Consider the following 16,598-nt stretch of genomic DNA (forward strand, 5'->3'; position numbering starts at 1 on the left):
CAACCCTCCCTTGCTTCCCTCCTAATGACTGGCCTTGCAGTTGGAACCAGCCCCCCACCTCCTCTACACCCTGAGGTCTGAGCTGGGAACTAGCAGGAGCCATGGTCAATAATCTCCCCATCAGATCAGCCTGGAACAAGGAAAGAGAAAATAACGAACTGGTGCTGTCAGCAGGGCCGTTCTGATAAAGGATTTATCAAAGATAGGTCAAGATGAGACTGCTGCAAGCCAAAGCCACCAGGAGAAGAAACCGTCTGAGCCATTTACTGGGGGCCTCCCTTTTTTCCTGGAGGTGCTGGAAACTCAGGTCTTCTCAGCAGCCAGACTGGAGACCGACTGGGGGCTCTCCAGCACTTCATGAGCTGACAAAGCTCTTCCGCAGCCTCTCCCTGGCAGGTCCCCCTCGCTGTCCCGTTTCCTCCTCCACCCCCACAGCCTCTCTGTCTGGTCCCAGAGATACAAGCCTTTAGCGCTTTCCCTGAGAACCGGATTATTGGACACAGTGTCCCCAAAAGATCTTGACAGAGTCTTAGATACCCCGCTCATTCATTCATTCATTCATTCATTTTCATTCACTCATGGAGCAAAAGGCCTCCGCCTGCCTTCCTGCGGCTCTGCCACCTCCTCCTCTATTCCCTGAAGAAGGGGGACGGTCAGCAGGGTCACCACACGACCCCTCCCAGTGGGGACGGCCACAGGGCCTCCTCCTCCTCCCTCCCAAACACTTGCCACGCCTGAGACCTCTGCCCACTAGAGGGGTTGCCAAATTACCCAAATGCTTCAGCCGTGGACTCTGGCTGTGGGGCTCAGGCCTGGGGCCTGCTGGAGAAGATTGGGGGCTTTACCGTCCCTAGGCAGAGAGGGTGAGAGGAAGTGCTCTGCCCAGGGGCTTTGGGTTCAGGTTCCGCCCCAGATCCGCCCCCAGTTTCAAGCACATGGCATGGGTTCCTTTGAGATGCTCAGAAAAGCTCCCCCTCATGCGTTCCCCAACTGCCATAGGAGTTACTTTTGCATTTAATTGCTTATTAGTAAAATAACAGTGACCCCTTGGTAGGTGCCCACCACGTGCCCCGCCACGAGGTGGGCATTGTCATCTCGGGCTGAGGCAGATGCAGCAACTTGCCCGTGCCCCAAAGTTGATACCAACAGCCTCTTCCACAGCTCCCTTCCCCTTTCTACCAGCAGCTTCACTGAAGTCGCTCAGGCAGTAGAGGATGTCCGGGGTCCCCAGCCCATTGACTCTCCCCCGCCCCCCCCGCCCCCCAGGCTGGCCCAGTCGCTGTGGGCCCTCTTCACCTCTTCTCTGGCCATCTCGCTGGTGTTTGCGGTCATCCCCTTCTGCCGCGACGTGAAGTTACTGGCCTTGGTCATGGCACTGGCGGGCCTAGCCATGGGCTGCATCGACACCGTGGCCAACATGCAGCTGGTGCGGATGTACCAGAAGGACTCGGCCGTCTTCCTCCAGGTGAGCCCGCCAGGGGCCCAGGCTCGGCGCGGGGAGAGGGGGGCGCCCTTGGCTCTCTCTCTCCATCCCTCCCAGCCCCTCCCACCTCTCGTTTTCCTTTACGTCCCTCCCTTCTGACCTCTCCCCAGGTCCCGCCACCTTTCCCCCTGGGCCGGGGTGGCTCCAGAATTGCCCCAGGGTCTCCGTCCACCGTGACCGCTTTGCCATCAAAGAGCCCTAGACGTAGATATTGAGATACTCCATAGCTCATCTCTCAAAAGGAGTGATGACATTTGCCTGCTCGGCAGTATTGCCATGGGAATCTAAGTGCTAATGCGAGAAAGTTCTGTATAAACTGGAAAAAAGAAGTGCAATTTTATTTCCTTTCTCTGTACATCGCTCAGTACATCTTTCTTCCTTCCTTCTCCCAGTCACCCAGGATTCTAGTCCAGCTTTTTCCTTTATTGTCCGTGGTTCCCTTTGGGGTGTTAGCTGGTGGCTGCTAACTTGGAGAACAGCCTGAAGCTGGGGGTTAAGGTTTAGGAAAGAAGAGAGAGAGGGAGGGAGAGGATTGGCAGCTATCACCAAGAAGATGGTCAAGAGAGAAGCTTCATCCCCTGGCGATGAGGGGACGGGGGAACCTCTTCTCCTCTCCCCTGCTTCCCACCCGCCATTGCTCCCCATGCTGGGGCCCAGGCAAGGGCTCCCGGAGGCGCGAGGCTGGAGGCTGTCACCCAGTGGGTGCTCTGGGCAGGAGGCCTGGCCACAGCTTCCTTGGCCCAAAGGCTGCTCCACGCCCCACCTGCCCCACGCCTCCTTCCGCAGGTGCTCCATTTCTTTGTGGGTTTTGGAGCTCTACTGAGTCCCCTGATCGCCGACCCCTTCCTCTCTGAGGGTGACTGCTCACCTGCCAACAGCACAGCCAACGCCACCTCCAGCAGCCACCTGTTCCATGTCTCCAGGGGCCTGGGCCAGCAAAACTCAGAGGCCCTGCCTCGGTACAACCAGACGATCCCCGCGCTGCCCCCACAGGATGGGACAGGGAGCCGTGTGTCCTACGCCTTTTGGATCATGGGCCTCATCAATGTGAGTGTCGCTGGGGCAGAGCTGGGTGGGGGAGTTAGTGGACAGTCCACACGCACACACCCACCCCATGCAGAGTCTTCTGATTGTGAGATGTGTGTGCTGGGGCTCCAGGTGAACCGAGCTGTTGTGGAGGCAGGAGGCTGGGAGAACTGGCCCCCAGGACTCATCTGAACATAAAGGGGGTCCAAAGAGAGCATCTCCAAGGTCCTTTAGTGGTGGCATTCTGCAATTGTAATTCTCAAGGAAGAGCAAAGCAGTGAGCAGGTTTAGCTCAAAGAAAATCAGGGTCAATTTTCAAGTCATCTGAGGCTCCCTGGGCAACCATCTCTTTTCCTTCAAGGCCTGATGAAGGCGGCACTGCAGGAGAAATCAGTTCTGCCCCAGAGTCCAGAGGCACTGATGTGATTCTCCTGTGTCCTGCCATGCAGGTGGCCTCTGAGGGGCTCTGCCTGTCCAGGCAGCCTGTGGTGTGAGCAGAGCAGAGTGGAGACTGCTCCTTCTGTATGGGCCAGACCCTGAGACCCCTCAGCACCTCTCTTTCTACTCATCTTTCCCTGCCAGGTCAGCACCTACTCTGGTCTTTGGCTGGAAACTGTTCCTGGTGCTCTGCCACCAAAAACGAATCCCTCCATATGTCAGCCCAGCAGGGGGCTAGAGGAAGAGGAATCCTCCCACCCTGGCCCCAGCTGGCTGGGGGAGAATCATCGGGAATCCCGGGATTAGCCTTGGCTCTTGGCTGAGGCCCCAGCGTGGAGCTGGGGTGGGGAGTGTTCCAGGGGGCGACTGGCCCAGCTGTGGGATGGATGCACTGCATTGCTTGTCCCTTGACTTAGAGCCTCCCCTTGCACTAGGCAGATTTGTCACTCCTCCAGAGGCTGGACTCAGGAACCAGAGCAGTCACCCAGCTGCTGGGCCTCAGAGAGATGCTGTGCAAATGGTTCTGGAATGAGCCTTTGAGACCGCCCAGTGCCACTGAGCAGGGGGTGAGGGGGTGTTTTCCTATCACTGTTTAGACCCGCCTCCAGACTCCTAGTGCAGGCCTACCTCCTGGTACTCCCACACAGGCACCATCTATTTTTCCTTTCTCCTCCTTTGGAACTCTCCAGAATCTTCACTGGGGGCTTCTCAGAAACGCAATGCTGCTCTTTCCTTTCTCTACCCTGGGCCATCCATTATTTTGCAAACAATGCAACTTTGGGCCTGCGCCTTGCAAGGGGGGACCTGCAGGAGGAAAGAGAACTGTCATCACAAGCTCAAGGCTGAGACAGTGGGACCAGGAAGCTGCAAGGTCCAGCTTAAGCCTGAGGTCTGTTCTCTCCTGCCCTGTGAGGTGCAGATTAGAGGGACCTTTGTTTGTTGCAGAATTTCCGGACTTTTTCCACTGATTTGTCTCTGAAAATAAACAGTCCACCACAGAAGAGAATGGGGCTTTGCACGCTTGTGGGCACACGCATGCACACACACACGCTGTCACCTGGCATTCTCTGACTTCAACGGGAGCTTGCCTTCCCTGAACGGGATTTTTATCGCAAAGATCATGTGTGTTCCTGCCGGCAAAGCCAACCAATCCGCTGTAAAGTCCTCACCACAACCTCCCTGGAGGGCCCCACCTGAGGGATGCTGCCTCGTTTACAGCTGTTTCCCCTTGGCTTTTACCCGGCATTCTGCCATTTGAGGCCTCTGTGTGGCTTTCCTGTTTCCTGCATCAGTCAGACTGGAGGCAGGGCTGTGTCTCCCCATCAGACTGGGGACCCCCTGAGGGCAGGGGCGGTGTCTCCTCCCACTCTGCTCTGATCTGTGGTTTGAACGCTGCCAGGGGACTGTGTCTGACTTTGAGTTATTCTTGAGTATGGAGAGAGTCCCCAGTTGCCCTCCCCTCTTTCAGGGGACTTGGCAGAATGCCCATGGGTCAGCGGCCTCCGGGTGCGGGGTGGGCCCCCCCCTCCCCCTCCCCCGAGCACTAGGCCAGGGGCTGCCCATCCCCACGTGGAGCCCCTTAGCTGGCAGCTCTCATCAGCCTCTGCGAAACTTCCGCAGCTCCCTGGGCTTCCTCTAAGCAAAAGGAACTGGGATGGAGCCGCAGCAGGAAGGGCAGAGAGTAGATGGGATCAAGAGCTTCCTGGCGGCAGGGACGGTGAGACACAGGCAGGGGCCCCTGAGGGAGTGGTTAGAGGTTTCTCCAGGCAACCTCATCAGCAGGAGGCACCTTCTCCCTTGCTCTGGGGAGTCCAGGTAAACCTCCAAGGGGCGTGACGTGCATAGCAGTGAATTTAAGGCGGAGCTTGTGCTCTGGAGCCCGCGTGTGTTGATAGAAAGAGGTCCCTGTCTGCGTTTGCCAGCTTAGACACCCAGCCCGTGAGGACAGCCTCTGCACCCTCCCAGGTGTCGGGTCACACAGACAGCCCCTGACCAGGAGACTGCGCTGGACGGAGAATCTGGACGCCCGGGTTCTGGTCTGGCGCTGCCTCAAGACAGCCGTGGGACCTGAGCGCTTCCGTTCTCTGGTCTCTCATGTACCCCTCAGGTCTCTTCTAGATCTAACAGGTTAGGACCAGGTAATGACTTCTTTGAGCTTCAGTTGCCCCCTCTGGAAAATGGATATAATAAGTTCCAGCTGGCACACTGGACAGAGTTGTGATGAACAAAGACCAAACTGCTTGGTGACATGTCACGTGATCCACCAGCCTAAAGTGGTATGAGGGGCTAAGCCCTGCACTCTTCAGGGTCAGGGTGTTAGAAACAGGTTTACCTCTGGCACCTCTCTTGGGGCCAGCAGAGGCCTGGTTCTGTTGCCTTTGGCAAATGTCTGTCTTTTTAGGGAAATGGATATTTTAAGCTTGCCCCCAGTCGGGATACCTGGCTGCATTAACTGGAGATGGCTCTTAGGCAGGCACCCTGGGCACAGAGCTGTCTGTGCTCAGCATTGTATGGGACTGGGACAGTAGGTGCAGTACTGCCATGTGGTGCTGTGTACTATGGGCCAGGAGTGGGGAGGGGGAGCCGGCTGGGGAAAGGGATGTCCTGACCTTCTGCCCATCCACTCCCCTGCTTCCCAGCTTCCGGTACCCATGGCCGTGCTGCTTCTGCTGTCCAAGGAGCGACTTCTGCTCTGCTGCTCCCGGAAGAGCCCCCTGCTCCTGCCTGCAGATGAGCTCGCCATGGAGACACAGCCTCCCGAGAAGAGAGATACCGCCTCGCTGCCCCCAAAGCGTCAGCCAAATCCAGGTGGAGGTTTTAATGAACTTTCATGCTCATAGCCCTATATCAAGGCTTCCCTGCCACCCCCATTCCCCTAGAGACCTGGGTCGCAGGTGATAATGGTTGGAAAAATCCCGTGGTCCTCACTTTGGTATGGTCATGTGAAGCAAGAGGGAGAGCAGTTTGGCCAAGAGAATGAAGAAGCAAGACTTCTGGCTCCAACCTCCATTCCAATTCCACCCAACTCTTCCTGTGTGACCTTGGGCGAGTTACTTAGCCTCTCTGAACCTTGGTCCCACCAGGACTGTGAGATGAATGGGGGCTGACTATCCCTGAGGCTGTTCCCAACAAGTGACTGAAAGCTGGAGAAGGTGGTCCCCCACCTTGCCAGGGCTCTTCTGACTGCCAGGCACTTCCCCCAGGGCATGCAGAGCTGGGAAGCAGAAGCTGGGACTCACCCCCTGCTCCTCCTGTATCTTCTCCAGGGCATGAGGACCTGTTCAGCTGCTGTCAAAGGAAGAACTTTAAAGGACGCCCTTGTTCCTTCTTTGGCGTCCATATCACGGCCGCCCTGGTCCTGTTCATGACAGATGGGATGACGGTGAGCCTGCCCTCAGATGGTGCCCCTTATTGGTGGGCCCACCTCCCCAGAGACTTAAGTCTGGGGGTGGCAAGAGAAAGGAAGGGGCATCAAGGTTTCCTACGGCTCTCACCTATAATATAGCTGAGTCAAAAATCTAAACTAAATGAAATTCCTAGAGGACAGTATCACAGCCCCTTAGTACTAAGGGCTTCTGTTGCTTTTATTTTTGTTTATTTATTTTTTTAACTCTTTGGCTGTGGGCCCATTTCATTTGTTACCAAGTGCAGTCTATCCACATTTTTTGAAGGGAGTAGAACTCTATTCTCTCAGTTAAAGGTCATACCATCAACACTAGGGCACACTGCTTCCTGGAATACAGTACAAGCCCAGACTCCTGCAGCCAATGTCATAAACAAGCTGTGGGAAGGATTTGGGCCCAGCTACTCGTTCCAAGGGTGACCTCTGTTATATTTAGTACCTTTTTTCAGAAATCTCTTAGGATTAGATTAGGAGGGGTTTTTTGAATTGCTGACTGATTAACCGATTGCTACATGGGGGGACTCTTCAGAGCAGAGGCCCTAAAACACTTAGGTGACCCAGTGGAAAGTTCTCATGACTGCTGATGTCCAACTCTCAGCATGACCTTGGGTAAGTCACTTCTCCTCTGCTGGTTGACTTCCCACTCTCAGTGTGACCTTGAGCAGGTTACCTCCCCTCTGCTCTCTCATCTGTAAAATGAGATGCTGGTGCAAGGGCAATGGATTTCACACCTTTTTTTTTTTTTAATGTTGTTGTTGTTTTTAAGCTGTGACACCCCAAAACCTGTGAAATACTCATAAATAAAAACTGAGGATTCTGCTCTGGTTGGCAGTGGGGAGCAGCATCTGCCTGCCCAGTCCCCTCAGGGGTTCCCTATGGAGATCCAGAGATACCTCCCTGGCACTCTAAGGCCTCCCCAGGTGCGGAGTGTAATCTGGCACCCCAGGGTCTGTTCTCAGCTTGGGCCTGCATGAACTGCTTGGCCTTGGTCCCAAGCCTGCCCTGCTCTGGGCCTCTGGGAGCAGAATCAGCCCTCCATCAGGCCTTTCCACCCCCACCTGGACTTCTTCTGTGAGGGCTCTTGTGGCCAGGTTGCAGGTGTGCTCATTGGGGCCGGTTCTTTCCACAGGGGGCATATTCTGCCTTCGTGTACAGCTATGCAGTGGCAAAACCATTGTCTATGGGACACAAGGTGGCTGGATACCTCCCCAGCCTCTTCTGGGGCTTCATCACCCTGGGCCGGCTCTTCTCCATTCCCATCTCCTCCAGAATGAAGCCAGCTACCATGGTTTTCATCAACATGGTAAGTGATCTCCTTTTACTGCTCAGAGACCCGGAGAATCAGTTCACTCAGTTCACTCCTGGCCCTCCCAGTGCCCCAGGCCATTTGCTTGGGACTGTACTCTCTCAACAGGGTTGGAATGTAGGTGGACACTGGGGAGAGTGAAATAGATGCTTAGTAATCTAAGGTGTGTGGAGCCTGTTTGTGTGACATTGGAATATCCCTTCTCCTTTCTGGGCCCCTAATTTCATATCCATCAAAGGAAGGCTCTGCAGGAGGTGGGTGGGGATCTCAGCTGCTAGCCTGCAGGGGTATAAGGAAAGCAGAGCTGGCCCTGGTCCTCCTGAGTTTACATCAGCGTCCACCTAGCCAGAGCTGTTCAAGCCAGAGGATGGGGTAGAGGCCAGGATTCCTCAAATTTGTGACTCAGTGTCTCTGGACTAGGGCCCAGGAACCCGCATTTTGAAGATCTCCCAGGTGATTCTTAAGTAGCAAGACTGGCATTTAGGATCCATTAGCTGAGTTGGGAGATCTGGGCCCAAACTGTGGATTAAGACTCTTGTCCCAGTGTATGTCCACATTTCCAGCCCTTGGAAAGGGGTTCAGAGTACAGACCCATCTTAGTTTTCCAGAGCAGCTGTCACAAATTCCACTCACTAATTTTGGTTTAACAACAGGAATTTATTGGCTCATGGTTTTGAGGCAAGAAGTCCAAGATCAAGATTTTGGCAAAGGGTTGTATCTCTGCCTCCCATCACATGGCAATGGCCTCAGCCTTGTCTGCGCTTCAGTTTCCACTGACTTCTGGCTTCCCCTTATGGTCTTTTCCAACTCCTGGCTCCTGGTTTCTTCTCTCCGTAAGGCCCCTAGTAATGTGCCACACCTTGACTAAAAATAGCATCTTCAAGAGTTCCTATTTACAATGCATGATCTCCTGCAGGAATGTGAATTAGGATTGAGATTAGTGAGTGGGCACATGAATTGGGGGGCATAACTCAATCTACCACACGACCCTTGGAGCTCATCATCTAGTCCAACCTCCCACCAGGGCTTGAATCACCATATAACATCCCTTCCTCGGGGTCCATAGTCTCGGCTTAAACACCTTTAGTGATAGGGAACTCGCTCCTTTTCTGGTAGCCCAATCCGCTGTAAGAAAGTACTTGCTTGGGTTGCATTTCTAGCAGAAAGAGGGTTGGGAAAAAGTGTTGGGGCTACAGAGACCAAAAGTCATGACCCCCTAAGAAGAGCTTGGGTTTGGCCTTCTTGTAGTTGATGACCTTCAAGAATTTCCAGTTCCCTTCAGGGGGTCGGTGGGGGGTGAGGGTGAGAAGGAGCAGAGACAAGGAAGCAAGAGTATGAGTTTTTCTTTGCAGGTATTTCTAAGTTGAGGGGAGTTTTGTTTGACAGGAAAGAGTCATCTGCACCTGCTGATCGGCAGAGGAGCAAGGGAGGAAGCCTTAAGGAGGAGTCTGTGGAAATACTGGTGTGGGAGTTCCTTTTAAAAAGGAAAATCAGATTCCTGGACCCAACCCAGACTCAGGGAATTAGTATATCCAGTGGAGAGGCCTAGCAATCCATTTTCTTTCTTTCTTTTTTTTTTTTTGAAGCGGGTACATGGTCTAGGACTCCAACCCGGGTCTCCCATATGCACAGTGAGCATTCTACCACTGACCCGCCTGTGTCCCCTTTCTTAACTTTTTATCACAGAAACCAATACAGAGAACAAATGTCCCACTTTAACCGTATTCAAATGTACAATTTGGTAGTATTAATTATATTCACAATCTGATGCCAGCATCACTGACATCCATTACCCTTCCTTTTTCATCAACTCAAACAGAATCTATTCACCCATTAGGCGATAATTCCTTCTTCCCACCCCACCCTCCCCGGTCCTGGTAACCTTTAAACCACCATCTGTCTGTATGAATGTGTTTTTTCTAGATATTTCATTTAAGCGAGATCATACAAGATTTGTCTTTTTGTGTCTGGCTTATTTTGCACAACATGATACCTTCAAGTTTCATCCGTGTTGTTGCATGCATCAGAACTTCATTTCTCTTTCACGACAAATAGTATTCCATTGTATGGATATACCACATTTTGTCCATTCATCCATTGAAGGACTCGAGTTGCTTCCTCCTCGTGGCTATTGTGAATAATGCTGCTGTGAACATGCAGACATTGATATCTGTTCAAGTGCCAGCCACATATTTAACAAGCCACCCTGATGGAGTCATATTATCAAGCAAGTTTGGGAAAGCACTGTCCTAGAACAAGAGATTCCCAAATATATTAGACTCCCCGTAGATGCTTTTAGAAAATGCAGATTCTTGGGCCACCACCCCAGCAACTCTGGTTCAGGAGCTGTGGACAGGAGCCTGGGCATTTGAATTGCTTGTAAAGCTTTTTTGCTACCTGGAGCGTGCAGCCTGTTCAGGAGCTAGAGTTGAACAGCCCTGAGGGAGCCTCTCCTATGCTGCAGCTGGCAAAGCTACTATCTCATTCTAACTATAGCCACCTCCAAGTGGTCCTCTCTGTTAAATGAAGAGTCACCCCTTTCTCAACATTCTCCTGGTCTCAACAACCACTTACTGACTTCAAGAGTACACAAGGGTGCCAATTTCTGTAAAAGAAGATCTCTGCCTCCAGGGAGCTTACAGTCCACTAAGGGAGAGAAGGTGGATGCCCAGATCTCTTCAATAAGGCAGAATATCCTAAGTGTCAGACGAGGGAAGCTTACTAAGTGTGGTAGGTCCCTGCAGGGAGTAGAACCACTTCCACCTGGGTCGGTCTGGGGAGGCATCATGAAGGAAGAGGAAGAGTTGCAGAGTTTAAAGGATGGAGAGAAATTTCCAAAAGGTGAAGCTGGCTGAGAGATGCGAGTGGGTGATGCAAGTGAGGAAGGGTTCTGTCAAAGGGAACGCAAGAGCAAAGGTAGAGAGGACACCCTTATCAAAGAAAGACCGCAGGGCCGATCAGTTTGTGTTGGCTGATTTAGGAGACTCACCTCCTTGGGTTATGCCTTGGATGCCAAAGTTTGGACTTTGATCAGTTGGCAGTTACACTTGTAGGGCCTGGCAAGAGTACAAATGGAGGTGCCCATACTGTATGTATAAATATTTTATATTTACAAATCAAGGTAACAAACTTTTAAATAAAGTATGTTTTATCTTCCTACCTTGACAAATATACCTTTGTATTGACCTGGAAAACTGGGTCTACGTTTAAAATTCTCAACTCCTTGGAGTTCTGCTTGGAATGTGGCAGATGGAGTGAGCCCTCACCCTTGACTTTCCCCCTTCTCTTCCCACCCAGCTTCTCTTTTCCACACCACGGGGGCCTGGTGCACCTTTGTGGACACCTCAGCTTGCTTGTCCAGCCATCCTTTGGCCACCCCTCAGGCTTAGGGGTGGCACACACCAATGACATGTTCTGCCTTGGGAACATCAACTCAGAGCCATTAGAGCAGGGAAATCCAGTATTGCAGATTCCCTGGTGCTTGGTGCAGAAGGGGACATGCAGGATACCCCTTATGCCTGAGGATCCCTTAAAAGAGCACAGATGAAGCAAGGCCTGCTAGAGCTCAGGCCCAGGGAGGGAGCCTCCCTTCCCAGGTCTAAGAGCGTTGAAGGTTGTTGGACAGGAGAGTGATGCAATTGTAGCAGGACCTCAGGAGGTTAATCGGGCAGGTGGATGAGAGAGAAGGAGGAAACGGAGAGCAAGGATTCTGGTTAGGTGAGAAGTGGGTATGAAGGAGGTGGTGGGAGGGGTAAAGAGTGAGAAGGTTGTGGTCGGCGAAGGGAGGCTTTGAGTTCAGGATGTTGGAAGAGGTGGTTCTAAGAATCCATGTACAAATGCGAACTGCATTGGTGACAGCAGACTGAGTATGCTCCTCGCAGAGGGGGAGCGTGGCATGGGTAGGGATGTGCCTCTGGGACAGTGTGACTACATGATGGGTGAGTGCTGGAGCTGATGTGATGGCTAGGGTGTGTATGAGACAGGGTTCTTGGCTGCAAGCAACAGAAATGGACCCTGGCTAATTTAATCAGAAAATGATTATTAGAAGGCTATTGTGCATTCCACAGAATTAATAGAAAGGCTAAAGTACCAGGCTCTGAAAATAGCCAGGAACCAAAGGAAGCTACTATACTGCTAAGGCCAAAGGAATGGTGTGATAGGAATGCCTCAGTTTACCCCTTTACCACGGGACACTCACACCTCTGAACTTTCAGCACCGCTGCTGTGAATAATCCCTCAATCATGCCTGCATCTTTGTTTCATTCCCTTTAGAGCCAGAATCCCAGGCAGGAGTATCCGATTGGTTTCACCGAGGCTACCTGGCCACCGCTTAAATATACCCGCCGGGAGTGGAGAGAGAGTGGGTGGGTGGCACCTTGGGCCTCTGTTGTGGGAAGCAAATCCCTTCAAGTTCCCACCATGAGGGAGCCCCTCAAAATTAGAAGGCTGTCTAAAAGCAAGGTCGTTGCTTCCAGTAGAGAGTTGGTGGGTAAACAAAGGTATGCTGCAGCATTATGGACTAATGCTCAACAACCATCCACAGCGAAGACATAAAAACATAATGGCAGGAAATGGGACCACAGGAATAACCATGAGCATTGGGTTCTAAAGACACTGGGGCAAACGGGAAAGTGTTCCTGAAATTGGTGAGCCGTGGCTGTGACAGCGCTGAGGCGGTGGGAGTACCTGGGTCAGAATGTTAATGAAGAAATGCTACAGAGTAATGGTGGAGGAAGCAATGCTGGAGAGCAAGCGACGGGTCTCTGGGGTCAGGAGGGGAGCATGCCTTCATCAACAGGGCGGTGAGGGAAGGGCGCCACGAAGGAGCGGCGGGAGGAAGTGAAGGAAGCCATGATGGGAACGGCACTGGAGAGAAATAAGCTTGGGAGAGACAGGACCGGAGCTGGGCTGGGAAGGGAGAGGGAGCCCTGGCCCACAGGGAGAGAGACAGTCACCTGGCCCGGCAGAGGGGCCTCCTGGAGCGGGCAGAGTTGGCTGGTAGAGCTGAGAGTTTGCCATAAGCATACACAGCCTTCTGTCACCAAGGCTAAAATAAGAGAGTTAGGGTTTTCACATGTCTCCAAATCCCAGTTTTCTTGCTGGGTGACGGTCCCCGAGGCTAGCCTGGACAAACGGGTAGTTTGAAAGTGGGGTAGCTGGATGGCAGGGGCGGGCCAGTAGCAGCATCTTCAAGTACGAGTGTGGAGCCGGGACTCAGGAGGCCACCCAGGGGCTGAGACTGAAGAGACTTACGTTGAGACCTGAGGATCAAGACGGCACCAGCCATGCACACAAAGAGCAGAGGGCTGAGCGCCCCTCGAGGGCACTGCCAGTGTAAAGAGACTGAGCTGGAGGGCAGCGGGTGGGGTCAGGGGTGGGGGCAGCAGAGGGAGATAAGTTTGGGAAGCAGACGCAACCTAAATCCTGTAGGGCTTTATTAAAAGCTAAGTCTGTTAAGTGGAAGCCCCTAGACAGTTTTGTTTTTTTTTTTTAACATAAATTTATTTTAGGCTAGAGATGTTTCACATTGTGGAGCTTCTCCTGGTCTCTCAATTCCTTCAGTCTCCTGGTGGCTGCCACTTTACTGTGACTGCAGAGGTGGTGTCGTATGTCCAGGCACCACCAGCTACTGTTTTCACGCAGGAACCACAGTGCCAGATCCCAACAGCTCTTCTCTCCATTTTGGTTTTGCCATAGAAGGAGCACGTGTACTGGGCATGCTGGCTGATTTCAATTTTCTACATCATTTTCCTGAGGGAGGTGCCATAACGGGTCCCATGTTTACTGCCCATTCTGACCACAGCTCTGAGCCCGGAGAGTCCTAGAAAGTTTGAAACAGGGAATGGACATGAGTTGCGCTGCATTTTAAAAGCTCACTCTAGTTGGTGGGTGGAAGAATGGATTGTAGATGGTCAAACGTAGAGCAGGGAGCCCGGTGCAATGACCACTACTGCAGACCAGGCAGGGGGCGGTGGTGCTGGGGCGAGGTGGCCATGGTGGAATTAAAGGGAAATACAAAGATTCTAACAAGGTTTTTTTTCTCCTTTGGTACTTTTGTTACAATTGATGGAACAATTATACGATTAACTATAAACCATAGTTTGCATTAGGATTCACTGTTTGTGCTCTATAGTTCTATGGTATGTTCACATTTTTTTCTGGTAGTGTATTTACAACCTACAATTTCTCATTTTAACCACTTTTGAAAATACAATTCACTGGTGTAACATCTACAATGTTGTGCTGCCGTCTTCACCACCATCCATTCCAAAACTTTCCATTACCACAGACAGAAACTCTGCACCCACTAAGCATGAACTCTCCATCCCTACCCTGTCCCTGGCTCCTGGTAACCCGTAATTTAGTTTCCGACTGTATAAATTTGCATGTTTTAATTATTTCATATAACATCATACGATGTATCTTTTGGTGTCTTGCTTATTTCATGCAACATGATGTCTTCAAGGTTCATCCATGTTGAAGCATGTATCAGACCTGCATTCTTTTCGTTGCTGAACCATATTCCATTGTATGAATATATCACATTTTGTTTGTCTATTCATCTCTTGGTAGACACAAGTTGCTTCCATCTTTTAGCTATTGTGAATAATACTGTTATGAACATTAGTGTGCAAATGTCTGTTTGAATCCCTGCTTTCAGTTCTTTTGGGTATATACCAAGAAGAGAGATCACTGGGTCATGTGTTAATTCTATACTTAACTTTCTGAAGAACTGCCAAACTTTCTTCCACAGTGGCTGCACCAGTTTACATTCCCACCAACAGTGAACAAGTATTCCTACTTCTCCATGTCTTCTCCAACACTTGGTATTATCCGTATTTTTAATAGTGGCCATTCTAGTGGGTATGCAGTGATATCTCATTGTGGTTTTGACTTGCATTTTCCTAAGAGCCAGTGATGTGCCTGTTAGCCATTTGTGTATCTTCTTTTAATATGGCCTTTAAGATAGAGTTGACAGGACTTGCCATTGGCCTAAATATAGGAGGTGAGGGAACAAGGAACTGAGGACTACTCTTAGATTAGGGCTGGAAAAACTGGATGGATGGGGATGCTATTAATTGATGGGGGCAGTAGGGGGAAGAGCGGGTTTGGTGGCAGAACTTAAAAGTTCTGTTTTGGCCACATTAAGTTAGTCATCCAGTGACTGTGCCAAAGGGACCATTTCATATGCAAGTCTGGAGTTCTGGACACAGGTAATGGCTGCAAGGACATCTTCAAGAATCCCTGGCAAAGAAATATTTGAAATCAGCTGGAACAAGGGTCCAGGAATGTAGATAAAGAAGAGCTAGAATAATCCTAGACCACTCCAACATTTAGAAATTGAGCACCAGAGGAAGAAAGAGCAAATGGAGTTATGGGTCCAATTTCTGTGCAAGATAAATACATTATCTTTGGAATCATAGATGTGTCCATTGCTTTGGTATTTTCACTGCACAGAAGAGGTCTTCCATGTTGCCTCTAGATTGTGAAGAGAATGTGGCTAAACCTTCTCAGGGGCAAGAAGTGTTTCTCAGTAAGGACATTAAGACTCAGTGCATGATTCCAGGAGAACACCTCACACCTAGAAGATCTGGTGGTACAGAGACTGGGGGGCTGGTTAAGGAAATTAAAGGGGGAGGGATCATGGGTTGGGATCGCGGACTATTTTTCTAGTATGGAGCAAATTCCCAAGCATCTATTTTGTAACTTCATGAAAATCTCTGGTTTTCTACAATCTCAATATCTCACCTGTAAAGTATAGAGGGATGGAAGCTGGATCAAATATGATCTCTTGCACACCTCCTAGCTCTATACTCTATCTTATGTTTTCTAGAAAGAGATGTGCTCACTCAGTAAAGGTTTGCCTTAAAGCTAAGAGTATCTACAGCAGATCCTCATCTCCTGAGACAGTAAGAAAAGCTCACACACCAGTAGTAGGACTAATAGCGCTCTACAGGTTCACACTTTCCAGAGCCCCTTCATTTGTATTCCTTTGCCACCACCCTGTAGTGGAGCTTTTGTAACTATTCCCATTTTTCAGATAAGGAGACTAAGGATCAGAGAGTGCAACTGTGTCAAGGTCCCACATCGGGTGAAAAGCAGAGCTGGGACTTACACCTGGGGCCTTCTGTCTCTAAATCTTGTGGTGTGTGGAGTTTCTCCCCACTGGGGTTTTGCATGGAAAGTATCCAATATTGAGAAGAAGAAAAAAACAATTTAAAAGAACTTAGAAATAGGGCTATTGTAGCAAAAACGTGCCTAAGTGGTAGAGACGCTTACTGAATTAGAAAGATTCTGAGCCCTTTAGCCCATCGCAGGAGCTCCTAACCATAGATTGGACTCTGCCCCTGAGAATCTTGAGGCAAATCTGGGAGGAAGCCAAGCTGGTTGCCCCACGACTGACCCTGTCCCTGAGAGGTGTGCTTGGATTCCCTGAGGGTGAGGACACTGCAGTCATCACTCTCCTCTCCTGCCACCCAATGCTTCCTCTCTGAGTACTCTTGGCTCCGGTGAGCTCAGAGCTCTACGGGAAAGAGAAGTAACAGAAAAGCAGAGGAGTCTTATATAAGCCTGGCCAGCAGAGCAGGGAGAGCTGGTGTCTGGGATGGAATTATCTATGGTTACAGATAAGACCTTGGGAACCAGCAGTATCCACTCACTAAGAGCTTAGAATGCCTGTGTGATAGGTTAATTGCACAGATATGCAAGTGGGCGCGCCTCCCTGTGCTGCCTTGTACTCTCAGGGCTTCTCCCGTAGATACCAGGATAGGAGGGGCGCAGTTCCCAGAGTCACCGCAGGGTGGTGCATTGGCGCCACAGCACTGCTGGCACTGGAGAGGAAACTTGCCAAGCCTGCAGGTCTTTCTGACTCTGGCTTTTTCCTCTTCCTTACTGGATGCTTGGCTTCTCCCAGTTTCTAATTGCCTCCACCTCTGTTGTGA

General features: G+C 51.0%; 1 protein-coding gene across 2 annotated transcripts in view; it reads left to right on the forward strand.

The window, feature by feature from the left end:
• The window catches only part of SLC60A1 (solute carrier family 60 member 1), a 61,138-nt gene that overhangs the window by 8,223 nt on the left and 36,317 nt on the right, over window positions 1–16,598 (forward strand). For both annotated transcript variants that reach the window (XM_077157566.1, XM_077157565.1), the window contains exons 2-6: window positions 1,267–1,465; window positions 2,270–2,530; window positions 5,587–5,755; window positions 6,214–6,329; window positions 7,480–7,653. In XM_077157566.1, coding sequence (XP_077013681.1) covers window positions 1,267–1,465; window positions 2,270–2,530; window positions 5,587–5,755; window positions 6,214–6,329; window positions 7,480–7,653 — 919 coding nt within the window. The remainder of the gene's footprint in view (window positions 1–1,266; window positions 1,466–2,269; window positions 2,531–5,586; window positions 5,756–6,213; window positions 6,330–7,479; window positions 7,654–16,598) is intronic.

This window comes from Tamandua tetradactyla, chromosome 4, assembly GCF_023851605.1.
Source record: "Tamandua tetradactyla isolate mTamTet1 chromosome 4, mTamTet1.pri, whole genome shotgun sequence".
In the NCBI taxonomy this organism is placed as follows: domain Eukaryota; kingdom Metazoa; phylum Chordata; class Mammalia; order Pilosa; family Myrmecophagidae; genus Tamandua; species Tamandua tetradactyla.